Here is a 23,318-nt window from a genome sequence, read left to right on the forward strand (position 1 = left end):
GCCCAGTCACAACAGTGCGATTTCCCTGGCATGCTGCCAGGGCTGCGTCAATGCTGGGGTACAAATTGTATTGGAGATGGGGCTTCTTTATAACATTGGCTGTGGGAGATTGTCTGGGTTACTACTTAATGCTTATTGAATTTGTGTTTTAATGGAGAATTAAATTTTTCTTATAAAAAAGCAAGAGTAAAAAAGTTTTTCTAAAAGTTTTTAAATGATGCATGCCCATTGACTCAGTGGTCCTGGTCTTAGGAAGCTATACTAAGGAAATAACTTGAAAATAGAAAAAACTACTGCTCTTGATGGTGTTAGTCATGATAGTTTCTCTTTTCAGTGAAGACCTAAATATTTGACAATAGAAAATTTAGCTAAATTATGGCATATCACACAAAATGTGAAGGTAAGGCTTTAGTCATGTGAAGAAATGCCTATGCTGTCAAACAAAAAGTGCAAGATGCTAAATTTTATATATAATGTAATCAACTGTATAAAATATAGAATAAACTGAAAGGAAATATACTCACAAGTTGTTAAAAGCAGTTATAACCTGAATGTTGCAATTAGGGGCAATTTAAAATTTCTTTTTTATACTTTTCTGTTTTCTAGATTTTCTACAATGTGTTTGTTACTCTTAGTCTGGGTGAAAAAAAGCTTTATCATGCCTTTGCTTCTGACTCCCTTTCTGCCTTCCTCTCTCTCTCTTTTCTCCCTCCTCTCTCTGTCTCCTTCTTTTCCACTGTCCCTCCCTTCTTTCTTCCAAATTTCAGATTCCTAGGTCTTTAACTTAAGCTAATAATTTAAATTAGACCACATGACAAAAGCCAGTTACTGCTACTCAGTAGCAGCATACCTCATGTACAGCGTAGTGCTGAAGATATTGGGCTCTGGTATTAGACTGTTTGGGTTCAAATCCCTACTTTGTTTTACTAACCTATGTGACCTTCAGGAAGCTATTTAACTATTTTCACCTCATTTTCTTCATCTTTAAAGTACATTTAACAATAGTTACTACCTTAGGTTGTTGGGAGGATTAAATGATAACATAAGCAAAGCACGTAGCAGGGTGCCTGGTACATAGTAAGCATTCAGGAAATCATTAATGTTATTGGCTTAGTTTTGCTTTGTAAACTTCTTTAAAGCTTACTCATCGAAAGTAAACAAACAAAGCAAAGACAAACGTCCTAGCAAGGCTTTGTAAGCTTCTTAGGCACAGGTGAAACGTCTTCAAGGTGATTGGTGTGTCAAAGACTCTGAGAAGTTCTGTAAAGATAAAACCTGTTTGATTTTGGTTAGCCCCATTTCCCCCTTTTATCCCGCAGTAAGTTCCGTTAACATCCCATGGATCTAATGAATCCATTAGCTGGCAAATGCCTCACTGATGGTTAGAAAAGACTTGTGTATCTTGTGTACGTATTCCTGTCCAGTCCTTAATGTAATTGAAACCCGTTGGTATGTCTGCCTGTGTGGCCCCAGCCCTCCCTGCCCCACGCCCCAGTGTCTTCAGCCGTTCCTCACAAGCCAGCTCTTTGGGTCTCCTCACCTCTGGGTCACTCTCGTGGGAGAATTCCAGGGTGTCTCTGTCCCTTTTAAGGCACTTATCCAGGTGTGAGCCAAGGGTGCTGACTTGGCCGGGGACTGTCCTCCTTTTCTTTGGACACTCAACGTGTCCCCTCCTCTTTGCCGGGAAAGATTCGCACTGAGCTAACATCTGTTAGCTCTTCCTTTATTTTTCCTCCCCAACACCCCAGTGAATGGTTGTATGTCCTAGTTGTAAGTTGTTCTAGTTCTTCTATGTAAGCTGCTGCCACAGCATGGCAACTGACAGATGGGTCACCACCATTTGCACAAGTGGGAAGTGAACCTGGGCCACTGAAGCAGTGAATGCTGTACTTTAACCGCTAGGCCATCTGGGCTGGCTCTTGTGTTCTCTTTTTGAGCAGCCGTGTCCATGTCCTTACATAATGAACACAGAGGTGAGGCTGTTGCTGACCACGGACAAAAGAAATAAGACAGCAGCTAACGATTGCTGTGTCAGTGAACTTAAAAGAGACCCGTGTTTTCTCCCCTCAGGTCATCTTTGCTTTGAACCAGACCCTTCTGCAGCAGGAGAGCCTGCGAGCAGGCAGCCTTCGGATTCCCTACACGACGGAGGATCTCATCAAACACTATAACTGTGGGGACCTCAGCTCAGTCATCTTCAGCCACGACAGCTCCAAGGTGAGGCCCTTGGTCCTCCGCCCAGCTCAGCACGCATCTAAATACAAGAATAGAGACGTTACCTCCTGACACCTGGGCATCCTGTGTACAAAGGATTGAGGTCATGAAGGACTCTAAAAATAACACTGGGCAGATTTAGAAGTTGAATGAGATGCTGAGGCTAACAAAGGCATTCTTTGTGAAACTTAAGAACTGAGAGGGGCATTGATGAGAGTAATTCCAGGATTCCAGTCAAAGGGTGAAGCTTCAAGGGATTCGGCAGCAGGCAGTATGAACCAGCCTTCAGAGAGGGGAAGGGATCTGAGTCTGAGAGCCTCCTGGCTGACTTAGGTAACACTTTTGAGAAATGGTGGAGCAAAACTTTGGCTGCAGCTTTCAATGGGTTCTAGGAGCTTGGGAGCATGATGCAACGGAAGTGTTCATGGTATTCTTACGGGGGGCATGTAAGAAGCTGAGAGGGTTGCCAGCATTTGCAGACATGGGTTCCATCCTGCAGTATTCCAGGATGAGCATGGCTGAGCTGGTGCAGTGAGTGTACGCCCAGGACAGACCTCACCTGTGGGCCATCAAGGGGAAGGAAGCGGCTGTTCAGGGCTCAGAGGATTGCAGCCTCCCTACAGGAGGGAGCTGGAATGGATATTTGTCATGCTTTTATCAACATACTTCCCATGGGACAAACCATGGCTCCCCTCTCCCCCCACTAAGATCAAGTGGAAGTGGCAAGTGCCAGCCAAGCTTCTGAGATAGGGAGTGTGTTGTTTGCACCACCTCATGCAGGAGGATACCGGGGAAAGAGAGAAGGGAGCAGGTGGGTGTGGGCGATGCTGTCCTGGCCTGCTGAATCTGGGAGCCTGTCCTAAGGGAATGTGAGTGAATATAAGAAGTGAGGAAGGAGTGGCAGCACTGGGGAGAGGGACGCTGGAGGCCGAATCCTTCATTGCCCCACAAGTGTCAAAGACATGATGAGCTTTCCAGAGAGCCTAGTGTGGGAGGAAGTAAAACCAAGGCAAGAAAGCAAGAGGAATGGGAAAACAAGAACTACACAAAAGAAGGAATAGTAGAGTTTATGGTGGAGATAATTCTTATGTGCATCCTTGGTGGGCGTGGGGGAAGTGTGGAGAGAGGTCAAGATCAAATGGGAAACTAAAATTTGAAGCCGCAAAAAAAGTTAACACAAGTGGGGGATTTGGGAGTTCTGTGGGCAAATGGTAAGGCTGATGGAACAGTTAGAGGCAGATGTCTTATGCATTTCTTTCCTGTGGCTCCTGCACACCTGTCCCGCTCACAGGCGGTGTGCGGTACTGGGAATGTGCCTGCCATTGTGAAGGAGGGCCAGGCTGGCCTGGGCCAGGTGGTGCAGGCACGGGTCCTGTTTGGCTTGTAGAAGGTGGAGCAGGACAGCAGCGGGAGATCACTGCACGTTCCGGCTGCCTGTGTGGAGAGGCTGGTACAAGGGGAGTGCTCTGCTGAAGAGAAGAGATTTTGGGAAATGGACGGGAGGATCTTATGTAAATAACATGATTTTAAAAAGATGATAAAGGAGAAGAGGAAGGCTTTTGATTTGAAAATGAAAGAATATCATTTCAAGGAAATAACAGAAGGAGATCTCCTATCCATAAAATGGCAATGGATGGCTACGTTACAGAGTGTGAGGATTTTCAAAAGATCTTTGAGAGGCTACTGGAAGTAGGAGGAGCAGGCATGGTAGATATCCTATTCTATGTTTGACTAAGGTAATGGTTAACCTTGTTAAATCCTGGGGTAGAGGACAGAACATGAGCCCAGGAGAAGGGGTGAGAGGCCCAGGTTTGGGAAGCCAGAGAGCCAAGGGGGTACGGATAAAACACTGTGTGTCAGCCTCACCTACAGCCACTGCGTTGCAAGAATTGATTGCCTTGAGGTCACAATTTTGGTATAACAGCACCCTGTGAGCCAAAATACTGAAATTGGCTAACACGTGTAGCTGAATCAGGTGAAATATTTGCTAGGAGGGCAAAGAACACTGGAGAAAGCAAGAGGGAGAAATAGGAATTGGAGAAATAATGAAAATTTAAATGTATGGAATTTATAAAACAGTTGAATGTTTATAAAAATTCCATGTATTTGGTAGTAGAATCATAATTATTGATTCTAAACTATGTGACTATGTAAAATTATTTTTATGAAGAAAGCATGTGTGACTCAAACAAGTTAAAACTATGGATGTGCTATGAAATCATATGGTCTCCTTGTATAAACACATGGCCTCAAACAGCATCAATTAAATGGAACAGAAGGACTGTTTTAAGTAGCCTAAGGGTTCTTTCAATGCACTTCATTTAATATTTTTTAATTTGGGTTACAGAGAATGATGTTAGAGTTTGAAAAAATAGCAGGCAGGAGACTCCAAGAATAGTATGTCACTCTTTACCTTTCTTTTGACAGTGTCTTGACCCTCTAGGCTGGGTGAGATGATGCTCGAATTAAGCAACTTCATTATTAACTCTCTTGCCCTTAATTTTTTTTCTTTATTTTGGCGGAGGTTCCCAATTTTGTTAATGCCACGCTCCCGCCTCAGGAGCGCATCACTGCTCAGGAGATCGACAGCTACTTCCGCCAGGAGCTTATCTACAAGCGGAATGAGAGGATGGGGAAGCGAGTGAAAGCCCTTCTGGAGGAGTTCCCTGACAAGGGCTTTTTCTTTGCCTTTGGAGCTGGTGAGTTGTAGGTTACCTCTGATTAGACCCTGGCCTCTGACGCTTCTCCCATGGAGAGGATGCTGAGGTGTGCCTCTGGTAGGAGGTTAGATGAGTGACACCTTCTTTGACTTATTTCAGTTACAAAGTGGCTCCAGCTCATGGCTGAGTAGCCAGCGAGGTTGAAACATTACTGGATGGACTGGTATATGTGACATTAGCTCTCTCTCCACATGGACTCCTGATACACTCCCCACTGGGAAGGCATTTCTCTCTCTTCTGAGCTCAGCACTTAATCCCAACTTCTTTCTGGGATCTTTCACTTTTTTAACTTCCACTAAAATTTGTCTGTCTCCTCTCTCCTATCTGACTATAAGCCTCAAGTGTATGGCCTGGGGCTGATACATCAGCTATTACTATTAACAGTGTACATGGAGACAGACTGGGAAAATTATTTCCTTTTGTGGGCTTTTTTTTTGTGTGTGTGTGTGAGGAAGATCAGCCCTGAGCTGACATCCATGCTAATCCTCCTCTTTTTGCTGAGGAAGACTGGCTCTGCGCTAACATCTATTGCCAATCCTCCTCCTTTTTTTTTTTTACCCCAAAGCCCCAGTAGATAGTTGTATGTCATAGTTGCACATCCTTCTAGTTGCTGCATGTGGGACGCGGCCTCAGGATGGCCGGAGAAGCGGTGCATCGGTGCGTGCCCGGGATCCGAACCTGGGCCGCCAGTAGCGGAGGGCGTGCACTTAACCGCTAAGCCATGGGGCCGGCCCCTTTTGTGGGCTTTTTGAAATAAATTCTTTTGTTTTCTTGAGTGATTCTAACAGCTTTGCAGCCTCTGGAATGAAGGACAGAAAAGCAACAGGCTGGGGAGTGGGCAGAAGGAGCATTCACTGGCCTTAGGCTTTCTCTTTTCAATTCTTCCACTAGCTTCATAAACTTGGACAAGTCACCTCGCTCAGTTTTTTTAATCAGTAAAATGGGGGGTTGGAGAGAAGCACTTCTGGAATGGCAGAGTGAGTGATCCTGATCTCAAGATCCTTAGCTTAATTACATCTGCAAAATCCTTTTTTTTAACATGTAAGATGTTCCCAGGTTCCAGGGATTAGGATGCAGATACATCTGGGGGGGACCATTAATCAGCCTGCCACGATATCTGAAAATCAATTATTGTAATACCCCATATTAATAGAATAAAGAACAAGAACCACAATGATCATTTCAATAGGTGCAGAAACAGCATTTGATAAAATGCAGCTCTTTCATGATAAAAACACTCATCAAACTAGGAATAGAAGGGAACTTCATCAACCTGTTAAAGGATCACTATGAAACACTAACATTAACATCATATTTAATGATGAAAGACTGAATGCTTCCCTCCTAAGATGAGGAAGAAGACACGATGTCTGCTCTCACCACGTCTCTTCCACATTGTGCTGAAGGTTCTTGCCAGGGAAGTCAGACAAGGAAAAGAAAGAAAAGGCATCCAGATTGGAAAGCAGGAAGTAAACATCTCTTTTCTCAGATGACGTGATCTTGTGTATAGAAAATCTTGTCATCCACAAAAAAATTATTAGAACTAATAACTGAGTTCAGGATACTAGGATGCAGCATACAAAATCAATATACAAAATCAGTTTATTTCGGTACCCTAGGAATCAATAATCTGAAAATGCAATTAAGAAACCACTTCCATTTACAACAGCATAAAAAAATACTTAGGGCTAAATTTGACAAATGAAGTACAAGATGTACAATGAAAACTAAAAACATCATTGAAAGAAATTAAAGAAAGACATCTCGTGTTCATGGATTGGAAGACTTAAATATTGTTAAGATGACAGTATTCCCCAAATTGAACTACAGATTCGATGCAATCCCTATCAAAATCTCAGCTGATGAAAATGTTTTAAAAGTAGATAGTGGTGATGCTTGCACAACTTTGTGAATGTTATAGAGATCACTGAATTGCACGCTTTAAAAGGATGAATTTTATCTTATGTGAATTATGTTTAATTTTTTTTCTTTTGTGAGGTGATCAGCCCTGAGCTAACATCTGTCGCCAATCCTCCTCTTTTTGCTGAGGAAGACTGGCCCTGGGCTAACATCCGTGCCCATCTTCCTCCACTTTACATGGGACGCCACCACGGCATGGCCTGACAAGCAGTGTGTCAGGGTGCACCTGGGATCCGAACCCCAGGCTGCCACAGCGGAGCGTGCTCTTAACCGCTACGCCACTGGGCTGGCCTCGTGAGTTATATTTAAATAAGGCTGTTATAGAAAAAATGAGGGGTTGGGCTCCTAGATCTTGTTTGTCGAAAAGTTCTACATGAAACAAATCGTAATTTCTGGCTTTTGTAGTCACCTGTGAGTCAGTGTGAGTGGTTTTCCTCTTCGTGAGTCCCATATTCCATAGTTGGATTGTGCACTTGTGCCGTGTTGCGCTGAGCCTGTGTCCGGCCTGTCACAACAAATGACTTTCTCTAACAAAGCTGTTAGCCTTCGCCCTGCAGCTACCAAGACAGAGGTCAGGCCCCAGAAGCCCCTGTGGCTCATCCCCTGGTGGCGGTGATGGCGGCCCTTCGTTAGGACACAGACCATGGCTTTGTCCCAGAAGCCGTGCCAGGTTAGCCAGGATGGAAAGCGCTGGGCGCAGGAGCCTGCAAGAGCTGGGTGCACAAGCCCGCCACCCCTGAGTGTGGGCTTTCACCTTCCACTCATGCTAGACTCAACTGATCTCTTAAAAGCTTCCCTGACATCCACTGTTGCGATAATACGGCCCTGGGTACAGGGGAAAGGCAGATGCTTTGAAAAGACAGCAGCCCTGTGGTGCGTGTTCTGGGCCAGTGCGAGGCTGAGCGTGAGTTTGACTGGTGGCCGGTGAGTGGGTTGGACCTGAGCAGTTCGGAGGGCAGGGCCTCGGGATGGGGATTGTGTGGACAGATGGCACAGGAGAGTCTGCAATGCCTGGGCTGGCCGGATTCTCAGGGCACAGTTCACCACATTGCTCAGCACTGGGTGGAGGCCTCACAGCCCCTGGGCATCGTGGGTGTCAGGAGCGCCCTGGAGCCCCAGGGCCAAGTGATCTTCCCGGGGCTGCTTTCTCCACCATGAGTCCACTTCTTCTCATGCCTTCTGAAGGCTGAGTTGATCAGAGGGAACTACAGAAATTCAGAAATTGCTCCCAGACTGTTAGCCTTGGCAGGGTAAAATTTAAAAAGCCGTGTGGTTAGCAAACTTTTAATTGTAAAGTGAGGATAACCCAAACCTGAAGCTCCAGAGCTTTAAAATCGAACAGCAACTTTTGTCATGAGGATCTGGAGATAAAATTTAAAGATGAGAAATGCAGCTCACCTTTGGAGTCGGAGGAAAATTGAAGTCATACAGAATAGCTTGATGCCGTAATGATAAAGCATGGCTGACAGGGGCTGTCGATAAATATCTTTTTCATTCCTAATTGGTTGAGAATATGGACTCTGGAGCCAAACACCTGGGTTTGAGTTGTAATTTGTTTCATCTCTCTGTGCCTCATTTTCCTCATCTGTAAAATGGGGACAATAGTACACCTACCTTATAGGGTTGTTGGGGGGTTATTAAACGATGTGTAAGGCACCAGAGAACAGTGCCCGCACCTCCTATGCTCAGTAAACATTAGCTACTTTTGTGATGGTGGTTACTCCCTGCCACGTGGACTTGGTAACGGCTGGGGGAATGAGGGTGGCAGCAGCACTCTGCATGCTCTCCCGCCCCGCTCTCTCCTAGTCCAGGCATAATCTACACGTGGGTTTGCTGCACTTCTGCACCGAGGCTCATCTGGGCCTCACCAATGTCCCTTTCATCTGAGTCATCAGTCTTGCCCCTCATCAATCTTGGGGTCATAGACTCTATCTCCCGTTGACCCAAGAATGTAGTAGAGCCCAGTACCTTCTGCCACAAGCACCACCTTCGGGCTCCCCAGGCTCCCAAAGGCTGATCCAAGTTCACTCTGCTTCTCAGAGCCGTGGAGTCAGGACAAGGGAGGGGCTCACAGACCAGCTGTTGGCCTCGCCTGCAGTTTGAATGCACCGTAATTTGCTCTCCCAGGCTCCCTCCGGCTGGTGAGTGTTCAGTTGTCAGAACTGCACATACTCTGGAGCTAAACTGCCTGAATTTAGATTCTGCTCTGGCTTCTTAGTGTGTGAAGGCCTGAACCTATTTTACCTCGGTTTTCCATTTTAAAGTGGAGATAATAACAATACCTCTAACCTTCCGCTGGATCAGAGGACAGAGTGCTGCAATTTAATTAGCCATTTAGGACATTAAAGTGCCATAAATTGTAACAGAAAGGGACACTGTGACCCCAGAGGATCATGTCCATTCTGAGCATTAAAGCCTGAGACGAAAGAAGATGAATCCCAGGATCCACCCTTGGCCTTTAAAATATTTATTTTAAGATGCCAGTGTAAGCTTATCTGGTTGATCTTTGCTGCTTTTTATTAAAAAGAAAAAAAGTGAAATAAAACTCAAATTGAGGTTTCCAGCTAGGGTGGCTTCTGCTGAAGGGAGATTTTTGTTGGGCATTTATAACTGTGTGTAGGACAGAAGGGGGTGTGGGTCTGAGAGGTGGTTGGGTTATCTGAATGAGAATGGTCAGGGCTGTTAGCACTGGATTCAGAGGTGGAAGGTTGGGATTTGGTGTCCAGGTTCTCCCCTTAGCTGTGTGACTCCGGCCAGCTCACTGCACCGTTCTGATCCTCAGTGTCCTCATCTCTGAAACACTGCTTCTCCCGCCCTGCCTGCCTTGCATGGCTGTTGGGGGCCCAATTGCGGAGCTCTCGGGAACTACACTTGGCTGGACAGAAGGGAAGGGGTTGGCAGGGTTATTTCTTTGCTCTGGAGTGTGTGTTTGGGGGGTATGTTTAGTGCTCACGAGAGCTGGCGCAGTTCTGATCGTTTTTCTTTCTGCAGGTCATTTCATGGGCAACAACACAGTGCTTGATGTTCTGCGGCGCGAGGGCTATGAGGTAGAACACGCCCCTGCTGGACGGCCCATCAACAAGTAACCTTCCTATGCTTCTATCCCGGTTGGGGGGCTGCTAGGGGAGCCGAGACCCTCACAGGGCTGCCTGGGCGCCAGGATGGGCTGTATCCTGAGGGGCTCCAGAGGGCCCCAGCACGGCCATTACCCCCAGGCCTGGGAGAAATGGCCACTAAATGGACACTCGGCATCCAGCTCAGCTGGCATCCCATTGTGGCCAGGCCTGTGTCAGACATGGGTTGTCTGCCTGGGCACTTTGGGCAGCAGAGGCCACACTGGCCTTTTCCTCAGCAGTGCTGGGGGCAGAAAAGAAAGTGAGGGAAGGTTGCTCCATGGTCCTGGGGCCCCAGGAGGGGTGATTAGGCATCATGCTTAGTGCCCTTTGACCTGGGCATTTGTGAAGTTTAGGGAGGCAGATGGTGGGATCAGTCATAACATAGGGTCAGAGGGGCTGGAGGAGCAGGGAGTGCCTGTCAGACCCATCTCGGGGGCAGGAGCAAGGCCCCCTCGCTTTCTCTGAGTGTTTTTTCCCCCAGGTCTGTTTCTCATTTTTTATTCAGAGCCGCCCTCTGGCCCTGTGGACCCTTCTGTAAAGAACTCAGGAGGCCCAGACCCCACTCCTCAGCAATGCTGCTGACCCCACTCTGGCCTCCCTGCTAATCTTCTGCCCCCTTTCCAGTCCTAGTGGGTACAAGGTGGCCCTTCCCTCCCCCTCTATACTTGTTTGCTCGGGCTGCCATAGCAAAATACCACAGACTGGGCAGCTGAAACAACAGAAATTTATTTTTTCACAGTTCTGGAGGCCAGAAGTCCAAAATCAAGGTGCGGGCAGGGTTGGTTTCTCCTGAGGTCTTTCCTCCACCTGCACACAATCCTAGTGTCTCTGAGTCCCAAGTTTCTCTTCTTATAAGGACATCAGTCAGATTGGATTAGGACCCCACCCTCACGGCCTCATTTTGACTTAATCACCTCTTTGAAGGCCCTATCTACAAATGCAGTCACATTCTGAGGAACTGGGTGTTAGGGCTTCAACATATGAATTTTAGGGGGACACAATTCAGTCCATAGCACACCCTCCATTCCTCTTGCCCCCACTCTCTCCAGATCGTGGTCAGCAGTGCCCCCTCTCGGCAGAGATCTCAGCTGTAGTGAGAGGGAGTACTCCAGGAGGGAAATGCCTGTCCCCTCTGCTGAGGAGATAGAGAGGGGGTCCAGCTGTCGTGTCTGCCTGATGGCTGCCCTTCTCTGAGTGCCCTCTCTCTCTTCGGAAGACCCTTCACTTCATGCTGTCTCAAGCCGACTCCTCTCCCTATGCCCTTACACCAGAGGGTCCTCCCTGGGAGTCCGGTTTCCATCCCAGAAGCCATGAATCTCCCAGTCTCCCTCTCATCGTGAAATCTTGGCTACACCCTGGGCTTGTCTTGTCCCCCACCTCTCTCCACACCCTACATTCAGTGTGTCAATAATAACAGTTCTTCACATAGCACTTTCTAGCTTACAAAAGCCCTCGCCCGAGACTTCTCCTTTTTCACCTTCACCAGGCCTCCCGTTTCCTCCATTAAAGTATCTCTCGGATTTGCTCTCTTCTCCATTCCCATGGCTGTTGCCCTCTGGTCCCGTCTCTACCTTTCTGTGGGACTAATCTTGCAAGTGTCCCTTACTCAGAAACCTTCAGTGATTTCTTATTGTTTTCTTCCAAAGTCCACTGTCTTCATGCTGATGTCTTGGCACCCAGACTCTACCTTGTTCCAGCACGGATAGGCTTCTTGTATCAGAAAGCCTCTGTCCTCCTCGCTGCCTCTCCTCCTTTGCTAATGCTCTTCACTCTGTCTGAAGTGCCCTCCCCTCCTCCCCCTGACTGGGAAAATCCTGCCTCTCCTTCGGTCAGCTCTGCTGACTGTTCAGGACTCCATCCATCTCTCCCTCCTGTTCTTCTTTGGCTCTGAAGGGAGAACCCAGCCCTTAGTGGTTCTCTGCTTGTTTTAGGGGGACTGTGGGTCTTCCCTCACCCATTGGACTGTGTGCTCCTGGAAAGCAGGATGGGCTGGGCCCGCTGATCCCTTCTCAGCGCCCAGCCCCAGGCTGACTCACTGGGCTGGGGTTTGGTACACTATCCTTGGGGTGCTGGAGAGGGCCCTGCCTGGGAGAGTGTGTGTGTGTCTGTGTGTGTGTGTGTGTATGTGTGTGTATTTGTATATATGTGTATATGTGTGTGTGTTGATGGTTGTTCCCAGGCTTCATAATTCTGCTCTAACGCTGACGCCTGCCCCTGAGGGAAGAGAGGTTAGGAATCCATGAGCTTCTGATGCACAGTGAGGGCTGAGAACCAGTGCTGTCATCACACTGGGCTGTCCACACTTCCCAGGGGAGGGAAAGATCATTTATTGATCGATTGTCAGGTGGTAGCCGGTTCACATGGACTCTCGGTTAACCCTCAACACCAGCCTGTGAGGTAGGTGTGTCTTCTTCTTTACTGATGAAGAAACTGTGAACGGTCACCTAGCTAATCAGAGTCAGGATACAGTTCAGCCCCTCTGCCTGCACGACCCTTCTCTCTCTGCCTTTTCTCCTCTGCTTTTTATTTCTCAGCCCCTTCATCTCTGTCCATGCAGTGTGCTCTGCCAGGGACTCATTCACTGCCCCTACCCCTAATTCTATCAGAATCTGTAAGATCTGGCGCAAATGCTACCCCTTCCTCACTGCTCCTCCCTCACTGCCCCAGCCTGGGTTCAGCCTCTTGCATGATCCCAAGCAGTCTGGCTGTGCTTCTGCAGTAGCCGTCCTGACACCTGGCGCACAGTATGTGCTCCATTACGTCGCATCTGAGAGTTTTTAGTGGTGAGCTTGCCTGCAGTGCTCCTAGGGGAGGTGAAGGAGCATGATGTCTGCAAAGGAGCTCCTGTTTGAGGAGAAGGAGGAGCTAGGGCTAAGGGCCCAGAGCAGAGGAAATGCCCACAGTGAAGGGGTTGGTGAGGACCAGGGCCGTGGTTGTGGAGAGACCTGATTCCTTCTTCCCCTCCTCAGCAGCTATGTGATAATCCTTGAGGGATGGTTTTAATCATGTGGAACTTGGATCTGGGGCAGGCTGGTGTGTGTGGGGGCAGGACGGCTGCTAACTGGTGACTTAGCTTACTCCAGGCCCACCAGCCCCCTGGGTCTTGGGTAGGCCAGTATTAGGAAGACAGAAAGGAGGGTATATGTTGGGGTGAGGGGAGGGCAACTGGCAGCCACTACCCTCCACCTGTCAGCAGGCTGGAATACACTGGAAATGCTCCTGGCTGTGAAGCTGCCCTTTCCTCGGCAGAGAGGAGGAAGGGATGGGGGTCATGTTGGGCTGATCCTGAGGATTTAGGCCACCCCCTCCCTTCCCAGGATAATGGATGCTGTATTAGTTTTTTTTCGTTGCCATAACAAATTACCATAAACTCAGTGACTTCAAACAACACAGATTTATTATCTTAGAGTTAGGTAGATCAGAAGTCTGTCACAGGTCGCATTGGGCTGAAATCAGATGTTGGTAGGGCTGCAGTCCCATCTGGAGGCTCTAGGGGAGAATCTGTTCACTCACCTTTTCCAGTTTATAGAGGCTGCTCACATTCCTTGGCTTGTGGCCCCTTCCTCCATCTTCAAAGCCAGTGACATTGCATCTCTGACCATTATTCTATAGTTACATCTCCCACTGACTACAGAAAGGTTCTCTAGTTTTAAGGGCCCATGTGATTACATTGGGCCCACCCAGATAGTCTGGGATAATCTCCCATCTCAAGGTCCTTAATCACATCTGCAAAATCCCTTTTACCAAGTAAGGCAACATATTCACAGGTTCTGGGGATTATGACGTGGACATCCTTGGGGGTCATTATTCTGCCTACCACAGATACCAATGAGAATCTGGCAAATGTCCCTTTACTACACAGTGGGGTGCTCCAAGGTTCCGGTCAGCCCTGCTGGGGTACATACAAAGTCACTTAGCTCTAGATAGAGGGACTGGAGAAAGGGGAATGCATGTGGAGTGCATACTGTGTGCTCAACCTTGTGTGAATTGTCGTGCACGGGCTGTTTTAATCCTCACAGCAACCAGGTGAGATACGTCAACTTTACAGAAGCAGCAGAGGCTCAGAAAGGCTAATTATCTTGCCCAAGTTTCCAAACCTGGGCTCTGTCTTGGATACCACATGTCCTTCAGTGGATGTGTGCCCAGGAGAGAGGCCATGTCAGCCATGGTGTTTCTGTCTTGGAAACTTCCATGGAGTATGCAGACTATGTGAAATGTAGGCAGGGGACAAGCAGTCTGTCAGCACAACAAGATAGTCCTATATTGTGACCAAAATGACCATAGGCCTAGGCTTCATGAGTCTCTAGAGGGAATTCAGAAGGACCAAAACATGGTAACCTAGAACCTGAACCTGTGATAGATGCTTAGGTCAGCCCAAAAGCTCTGGGATGGATTGGGGTGTGCTCAGCAGCTGGAATTTTCTGTTCCTGGCAGAGAAGCAGCTACCCCTACAGCCCTTGGGACCCTTAAGCCTGTGTCTGAGCCTGTGTGAGCATCTGTCTGTAGGATCTCTCCCTGGAGATGACAGTGACACTAATCTATATTCTCCATATTTTCTACAGTGAGAATGGATTAGCGTTATAACCTGAAAAAAATCTCAACAATGATTGTTATTTGAAAATGGCACTGAATCCTTGTTGGGACTTTGCGCAAGTCAGTTTGTTTTCCTGGGACTTTGGGCAAGTCAGTCCTGTTTCCTCAACTGAAAAGTGGGTGTTATGTTTCCCCAGGACATCTCAGCTCTGCAATATGAGGAAGATAAAAAGCAGGAGGAGTAAAGTTAATTTCTTCTGGATAACCCTCCCCCCCAACTCCCAAGGGTTATTAACTTGGTTCTCAAGCCTTGGCTTTCACGGCCTGGAGTAACTGGGCTGAGGTCTTCTTGTGTCTGTTGTGAGTTGAACAGAACCAAAGCTGTGATTTGCCCCACTGTGGGGCACAGAAGCTGTGCTAGAAGCCACAGAGCCCAGCCCTAGTGAGTTTGAGTCCATGTTCCTTGCTAAGTAAAAGCAACAGAATTTTCTGAGTGCCTACTGTGTACCAGGACCTATTTGGGTTATATGGCAGTCAAGGATGACACAGATGTAATCTCTGCTATGGCAGAGGGCCTAGTATTGGGGGGTGCCAGACCATCTGCTCCTGAATCCTCTAGAAAGCCACCAAAAGCTTGGAGCGCCTTACGTGGGACCCTTTTCCTCTGTAGACCCCAGTTTCTTTGTTGGTAGAATGAAAAGGTGCATCTAAGCGGTGTCACACTTATGTGCCAGGCATTGTGCTGGGCTCTGGAAACAGTGATGAATCTGGCAGGTTCTGTCCTCCAGGGCCTTCTAACTATGACTATCTGTTTCAGGAGTTCCAGCCTCAGGTTCAGAGTAGGGGCCTTTTTTCTTTCTTTGCCATTTGAGAAATTCCCTTCTTTTACCTTTTTTCTGCCAAACCTGGGTCTTCCCCTTCTTCATTCTCTATCTCTTACACCTCCTCCCTTCCTCATACAGGCCCATGGATACTAACTGACATTTTGGGTACTGTCAGGTTGTGGGTTAGAACCAAGGCCAACTTTTAGCAGGTGGGTGTTTCATTAAGGCTGAATCAGAGCAGAGCCATTGAGTTCTTACATAAGCTGGTCTGCTGCAGCCACATTGTTGGAGGATGCACATGGCACATCACTGCTCCCCTTCCTCAGGCAGATGGAGCTTCAGGCCCGTCACTGCCTACATTAGGAGACAATGGGATTGACCTCTAGCGGCTAGGATTCTTCTCTTACTGACCTGCCCCCCAACCAAACCCTTGACAAAAGTCCTGTTGTAGGAAGAAATTTGGTCTTCCTAATGGCTTATTTCCTCACTTCCAGGCCCAAAGAGACTTTTGGGGAACTATAGTCACCTTTAGGGAAAACTAGAAGCAAGTTTGAGTTTCTTATTAGTGGTGAAAAACATATGTTCCCTTTGGGGAAGATGGTTTATGGTCTGACCCGGCATAAGGTGGTTAAAAGCCAGCCCTGTGAACACCGGCAGTCCTTCACTGGGGATGAGGCGGCTACCAGCGGCCAAAGAGCCTCTTTCTGAGTAGAGCCCTTATAAGGGTACAGGAGGGATTAACAGGGTTAAGGGCTACTTCAGTCGTTCTAAGTAAATGGCATTTAAACATTTTTCACCTCTTTTTATATGCTGTAATTTTCAGTGACTTTCTAGACAGAGGTGACCCATTGTTAGGGAAGGACAGTTAGAAATCTTGTATTTCCTCCTCAGGGCTAGGGGATTTGGAGAGACTACAGTGAGGTATGTGAGGGAGAAATAAAGGTGTAAAAGTGATCAATTCTGGAGGTGGCTTCCAGAACCCTGCCGTCCCTAGCCGGCTTGAACTTGAACATTACCCGCCTGTTGTGAGGTCTTGAGCCTTAGGGGTGGGGGAGGCGCCATAATGTGTGACCGTCCTCCAATTTCATCTTCCTTTCACCCCTATTTACAGAAAGAAGAGTACAAGTCCCTCGTCTCCCTCATCGCAGCCCGCCTCCTCAGCCATCTTTGCTCCGGAAGTGCCCGCCCCGGAAGTGCTGGTACTGGAAGCTGGGTCTGCGGTGCACTCACTGTTGCCAACCCACGTGTCCCTGCCCGGAAGTGCCGAGCAGCCCGGGGAGGCAGAGAGGAAGTTCCGGAAAAAGCGGAGGAGGCCGCAGCGGAGGCAGAAGCTCGGGCAGTTCAGCGACCTGTGGGTCCGACTGGAAGAGAGGTGAGGCGGGTGGGTTGGGCTGATGGACAGTGGTATCCGTCCTCACCCCGGGAGCAGGTGTGGGGAGCAGCCTACAAATGCCCGTCACCCTGCTTATGCGGTGGAGGTTCAGGGCTCTGGTAGGGATGAGCACCCTCCTCATGGAGCAGCCTTTCCTTTACTCACGGCCCTGGGCGCCGGTCTTCTGGCCGCTGTGATAGAGATGAATCCAGAGCAAAGGTAGTTGCGTCAAGCCAGGGTAAGGCCAACATGTTTATCTCTGTTAAAGAACAAATGGTTGTGGGGAGGGGGACATGGATGGGTCTGTTAAAGGTAGAATGAGGCTGGAATAACGGTTGTAAAGAACTTAATTTGCCAGCCCTCTCTCCACCGCAGATCAGGGAGAATTTCACAGTTTTGCAGAGCTGGAAGCAGCTCTGTAGGAACGGGCTTGTTCAGCCCCTATATATTACAGGGAGGTGGTGACCGCAGAATGTACACTCTTCGAGATGCCTAAGAGGTGGATAGAGGAGCCAAAGGTGATGACCCAGCCTGGTCTGCAGGGCATAAGGCTGCCAGAAGAACTACACTGGAGAGGCCTGGGATCTAGGATCCAATTCAATTCAACCCAAACTTACTGAGTTTCTCCTGTGTGCCTGCTGTTGTGTTGGGTGCTGTGACTTTGGCATGAACCAGACGGACACTGGCCCTCTGCCTTCACGGCGCTTACAATCTAGGGAGGAAGCCAGAGAGGGGACCTTTTGGCTAATGCTGAACAGAAGCCTGACAAAGTAGAGCTCAATGAGTAGAGGTTCTGAGTCTGGATCAGGAGATTCAGGGATCCAGTGCCTGTGTAGGTGCCTCATAATAAATGTTGAATGAATGAGTGAACTACTGAACAAGGAGGGGAAGGAGTTCCAAGCAAAGGGAACAGTATAAAAGCCTGGCGTGGAGAGTGAGCATGTTAAACCTAGATAAAGTAATTCTGGCTGGAGCCTGGGAGGTCAAGGGGGAGTGGGGTGAGATGGGGGTCCAGAAAGGTAAACGGGGTGGAGTGACTGAGAGTCTCATGCTGAGGGAAGTAGGGAGCCACTGAAAGGTTTGAAGCAGGCGTCTGATGTGCTGTGGGCTTTGCATTTTTAAATGGACAGAAGCTGGCAGCCAAATGGGACCTGGAGAACAGGGACAGATCCTGTTGGTGTCCGTGCTCCCCATGGTGCCTGACTCAGGGTGGCTTCTCAACCATCCTTCATTGATGGAGGATTAAATTGACCTGTTAGTACTTTTTCAGTCTGAGCCATTTCCTTTCAAGGGGGCCATGGAGTTGGGCACTTTACACCTGAGCTGAGCTGAAAGGGCCAGGTGAGCCTGAGGTCATGGGCCCCTCAGCTTGTTCTGTCTTGACCTGCGATGACTGCATGGTAGTCACACCAGACCTGAGCTGGGGAAGGGGAGGCAGCCAGAGACCCAGGAAGGACTCCTTATGGCTGGGCTGTGCGGTCTGTGGTCAGTGAGGAGAGTCCCTGCCTGAGATTGCTCAGAGGCTAATGATAAGCAAATCTGAGTTGGGCCTTCTTACACCTAGAGTTTTAATAATCCTTGGACCAAGAACCAAATAGCCAGGGGAGGGTTGCCCGGTGTGCTAGTCTTAACGCCGTATTATTTGGTTTTGTTCTAGCAGTGGTAACGTGGGCCAAAGACACAGGAAACCTATTAACATACTAAGATCCATTCCTGTCTTTGAAGTAGGGAGATGAAAAGAAGCTGTGTGGGCGTTTGGGGGCCTTGGAGTATCCCGTGGCTCCTGCTGTGCCCTGAGACTCTGTCTTTTTCTTTGCCTCCTAGTGCTGTGGTCCCACAACTCCAGGTCCCTATTATGGACAGGCACATTGCTGCCGAGCTGCGGCTCCCTCGCCAAGGGCATTCCCACCACAGCCAGATGGTGGCCAGCAGTGCCTGCCTGTCTCTCTGGACTCCTGTGTTCTGGGTGCTGGTGCTGGCTTTCCAAACAGAGACACTCCTCCTGTGACAACTAGAGAAGCCAGTCCAAGACCCCGACCCCTTGGACTTGAAGGACGGCCATTCCTGTACTCCACACTCTGGTTTGGCCTTGATAGGCCCAACCCAGGAGAAGAGACTCAGAATAAAAGTTGATTCTTCTCTTTCCAAGGAATGACTTTGGGTTATCCGACAATGCTTGGGGTAGGTGTACAGTTTTGTAACATAATGAGTTGTATGAAAATAATTAATTGTAAATGAAATATATGAAAATAATACTTTTTTTCATGTAGACTTTTCCCCACAATGTATATATATCAGGCAAACAACTCTTGCTCACACCCTCTGAATACTGTCACTGCTTCACTCCTGGGCCTCCCTGCAACTTTGGATCCTGACCGTTTTTTCCCTCACGCGACTCTTCTTCCTGTTCACTCCTGGTTCTGGATGCAGGGGCGTCAGTAGGCTGTGGGAGCTTTGTTCTGCTCCTCTCTCTTCAAGGGCTGGTGAATAGGGTGCTTCCTGCACTGACAAGGCTTTCATTACGTAGAATGTGTGAGGGCGTCTCACCGACGTGCTGAAGACTGGGCAGGTGGGCAGGCTTTGTCAGAGGTGCTGTGCAAGGAAGTGGTTTTCAGACGCTCCCCCGTCCTGTCTTGTTATTTATTTATTATTTATATGTCTATGTCTTTTCCAAATGAAATCTTATGGGGAGTCTCTATATAAAATGACTAAGAGTAGAACTACCTCAGTTCAGTCTGAAATGGGAACTTTTAGCCCTGCCCAGCTAATCTCCAACCGCCCCCCGACCCGCCCGCTCCCATTGTGGTTCTAGACCAGGGTCTCCCACCTGTGGCAAGATTTCCTTATGGTCTTCCTGGGCCTCTGAGCAGCTCACAACCCAGAGGGTCTGCCCAGGACTTGGGTGGGGCTGATAAGAAGTAGATGTGTTTGTTCCTAATCTAGTTTAGGGTAAGCTTGATTGCCTGGGTTTGCAGCTCTGTGGCCTTCCCTTCCTTTCCAGAGACTTTCTTGTGGGGTTATTCTCAGTATTTCCAGGGCCCAGAAGATCTTTGGCGTCTCACTGAAAGGTGGTGTGATGGCACTCAGGATCCATGTCCACCCCCTCTGCTCCATTCTGCCCCCCCTGAATTGCAGGGGTAGGAGGATAGACTTTCCCGGATTCCCTTGCTGCTATGATTGAGATTCTCCTAATGAGATACAGTTATGTGAGATTTAGAAGGCAGAGGGGGCAGAAGACCTTTTTATTCAGTAGTGATGGTAGGTATGTGCAGGCTTCAGCAGACACAAGTTTGTGCAGTGGCCAGGCTCGCCCTGCATCCCACTGTTTAGTCATCTGCTTTACGAGCCTGGTGTAGTTGCGAGTTGTACAGTTTTCTGCAGCTTTCTGTGGTGCCTAATGTCAGCCCTCTGCCTTCTGCAGCTGTAGCCATTCCCACGGCTTGGTAAACACCTGTTCCTGTGTGAAGCACCAACAGTAGTTTCTGATTCCTTCACCGAACTCAGTCTAATAGAAGTGCTCCCTGCTTCTCTGTGACTTCAGTCTGTTCTTAACTTTGATGGGTATGGGGATGAAGGTGGGGAAGTGGAGGTAAAATGGGTGAGTAAGATTACTGTGGCTGTCCTAGTTCTTCCAACTGTCTGTAGGGGTGGTGTGGCTTTCTGCAGAGGCCCATATCCTAGCTGGGCAGTTCCCAGTTTCTTGGCTCATGTTATGGCCAAGGAAGCAGACAGACTCTCGTTGGCAGGGCTGACATAAAATAGTTTGTCACAGTGGTTGCTCCATCTTGGCACTGACCCAACAACCTCTACTGGGGGCAGGAGCTCAAATGCACCTGGCCAGTTTTCACACAGCATCATCCTCAAGTGGAAGGAGAAAATTCCTCTCACTGGGGCAGTACCGGCCTGCACTTTGGTGGAAGCACAGCCCCACAGAGCGGAGGCACTGGCACCGTGGGCCAAGGTCTTGTTATCCTGCTCGTTGGCTCCCAGTTGGTGCTGACACTGCATCAGGTTCCCATGAGTTGGGCTCCGAGCCTTGATCTGGTCTAGAAATGGAAGCACCGGCGCCATGTGACTGAAGTGTATACCAGGCCTTTCATATGAGGAAGTGCTGGGTTCTGACTCTGCCTAGGAGCCCCCAGGCTACTGAGTGGAAGTTGCCTGGCTCTCACATGGGGGAGGAGGAGCGGGTTTGAGAGGTGGGCACCGAACCCACTGCTTTCACATCAGGGCTTGAATTACCAACAGAAAGAAAAACTTAGACACTTTATTTTAGGTTATAGGAGAAATAAAAGCCACACTTACTACCCTTAAGCCAGATTAGAAGTAACACTGTTTTGCTCACATATAAGTTATGCATCTTTTTCCCCCATCAGGAAAGATCTCTGGCCCACTTCTTTTTCAGCAGATGGTACCTTTTCACTCATTCAGCTGGCAGAGCAAAGCTGATCCCTTCGCAATCCAGTAGTCTTTGGACCGCTTGGAGGGTAAAAGGATGGTCACCACAAAGTTGGTTGAATGACCTAGTTAAGGATACAGGAAAAAAAAGGGTCATTAGTTAAAGAAGAAGCCCTTGATACAAGAGCACTGTACTAGGAGTCAAGACACCTTGGTTCCAGACCAGACTCTGCCTCTAAAGATGGTGGGCAAATAGTACAGATTTCAGTTTTATGCTCTATAAAATGAAGATGTTACAACAAATGATCCTTTAGGACCTGTCCAGCTTAGACTTTGTGTAACCTTATGAAGTATGTTTCAAGTTCTCTGCTCTTTGACTCTGGGGACATTGGACTAGTAGGATTCAGGTCTGAGCTTTTAATGGGACTCAGGATGCAGTTGGTAGGTTGGGCATCCATTCATTCGTCCATCTGTTTGTCCGTTTGTCCATCCATCCATCCATCCATCCATCCATCCATCCTCCATCCATCCATCTTCCATCCATCCATCCTCCATCCATCCATCCTCCATCCATCCATCCTCCATCCATCCATCCATCCATCCATCCATCCATCCATCCATCCTTTGTTGCACCCTGCAGTTAGGCACTGGGGCTCCTGAGATGACTAAGCACAATCACAGGTATTTTGTTCTCAGTTCTGGGACATCAGGATTAAGAGGTTACTTTTGTAGTTTCTTCATTGTGGGCCTGCGCGAGGGGGCCAGGACCAGGGTGAGAAGAAGGGTCCTGTCCTCAAGATGGGAGTTGCATTTATGGCACTTCATTCATAGCAAACCCCAACTGTGTGGAAGTTGGGAAGGTGGTGGTGTTTCCAGCAGAGAATGAGAACGCCTGTATCTCCTCCCTCCTTACCTTTGTATGCCATTTCCTACATGGTGCCTTGGCAGGTGCTTGAGTGACATTTTATAGTACATATGCAGTGTATATATATATTTAACCATTAGTTTGATTCAGGATTCAAATAAGGTTCAGACCTTGCAACAGTGATGTCTCTCTTAAATCTCTTTCAATTGGTAGCTTCCGCCTCTGTTCCTTTTGCCACCCGCTTGTAATATATTGGTTGAAAAAACCAGGCTGTGTGTCCTGTAAAGTTTCTCAGAGTCTGTATTTTGATGACAGCATCTTTGTGGTAATTTTAAACATGTTCCTCTATCCTTGTAAAGTGCTAGTTAGAGTTAGAGGTGTGATCACATTCAGTTTGAGATTTTTGGTAAGAATACTTCATAGGTGCTGTGTACTTCCATTAGGAAGCACCATATGTCTGATTGCTTTTCTTTTTTGGGATATTAGCAGCCATTGATTATTACTAAGAGCCATTATTTCATTAGGGTTAATAATTTTAAAATTTAGTGATGATTAAGTCTATAGAATCCATCCATCTTAATTTTTGTATGTGATATGAGATAAGGATCTAAGTTTGGTATAACCAGTTGTCCCAGCACCATTTGTGGAATAAGTTCTCTGTTCCTGACCAGTTTTAAATGATGCTGCTATTATATGTCAAGTTCCTACATATGCACAGTGTGTTGCTGGGCTCTCTAGTGCATTTGATCCATTTGTTGAGTCTTGTGCCAGGGCAGCATTGTTTTAATTACTACCTTTTCTTGGTTCCTCTTGCCAGAAAGACAGAGTTCCTGTTGGAATTTTAGTCAATCATAAGACAATGACTCAATTAAAAAATGGGCAAAAGATTTGAACAGACACTTCATCAGAGAAGATATAAATAATCACAAGAAAAAGATGGTCAATGGCATTAGTTATTAGGGAAATGCAAATGAAAACCACAATGAGATACCACTATTATCCATCTATCATTTAAAATTAAAAAGATTAATCATACTAAGTGGTGGTGAGGCTGTAGAGGAACTAGAACCCTCATACACTGCTGGTGGGAATGTTAAATGGCCACTTTGGAAAACTGTTTCTTAAAAAGTTAAACATATACCTACCACTATGATCCAGTCATTCCACTCCTAGATATTTATCCACGATAAATAAAAGCATATGTCCACACAAAAACTTGTACATACCATTATTAATTAAAAAAAATACCTGTGAATACTTTTTTAGATCTGTCATGGGAGTGGGAGATCAAGGCATGTGATACGAGTGTCTATTTTAGTTTTATTCTGTATGTTACCCTTAGAGAACATACTTTAA

At 47.6% G+C, this 23,318-nt stretch overlaps 2 protein-coding genes across 3 annotated transcripts in view; one reads left to right on the forward strand and one right to left on the reverse strand.

Moving 5' to 3' along the window:
- Window positions 1–18,968, forward strand: part of TRABD2A (TraB domain containing 2A) — a 57,058-nt gene extending 38,090 nt beyond the window's left edge. The window contains exons 3-7 of one of the 2 annotated variants that reach the window (XM_087436496.1): window positions 2,071–2,217; window positions 4,739–4,913; window positions 9,846–9,901; window positions 16,439–16,699; window positions 18,524–18,968. In XM_087436496.1, coding sequence (XP_087292622.1) covers window positions 2,071–2,217; window positions 4,739–4,913; window positions 9,846–9,901; window positions 16,439–16,699; window positions 18,524–18,832 — 948 coding nt within the window. In that variant the 3' untranslated portion in view covers window positions 18,833–18,968. Of the gene's footprint in view, window positions 1–2,070; window positions 2,218–4,738; window positions 4,914–9,845; window positions 9,937–16,438; window positions 16,700–18,523 lie in introns of both variants that reach the window. The other variant, XM_004437203.3, reaches the window with a different exon arrangement.
- A 1,975-nt stretch (window positions 18,969–20,943) lies between these two features.
- The window catches only part of DNAH6 (dynein axonemal heavy chain 6), a 271,015-nt gene continuing 268,640 nt past the window's right edge, over window positions 20,944–23,318 (reverse strand). Inside the window, exon 77 of the mRNA XM_004437202.3 lies at window positions 20,944–21,222. Coding sequence (XP_004437259.2) covers window positions 21,119–21,222 — 104 coding nt within the window. The 3' untranslated portion in view covers window positions 20,944–21,118. The remainder of the gene's footprint in view (window positions 21,223–23,318) is intronic.

Source organism: Ceratotherium simum, chromosome 11 (genome assembly GCF_057802395.1).
Source record: "Ceratotherium simum simum isolate JZ-2026a chromosome 11, ASM5780239v1, whole genome shotgun sequence".
Classification (NCBI taxonomy): domain Eukaryota; kingdom Metazoa; phylum Chordata; class Mammalia; order Perissodactyla; family Rhinocerotidae; genus Ceratotherium; species Ceratotherium simum.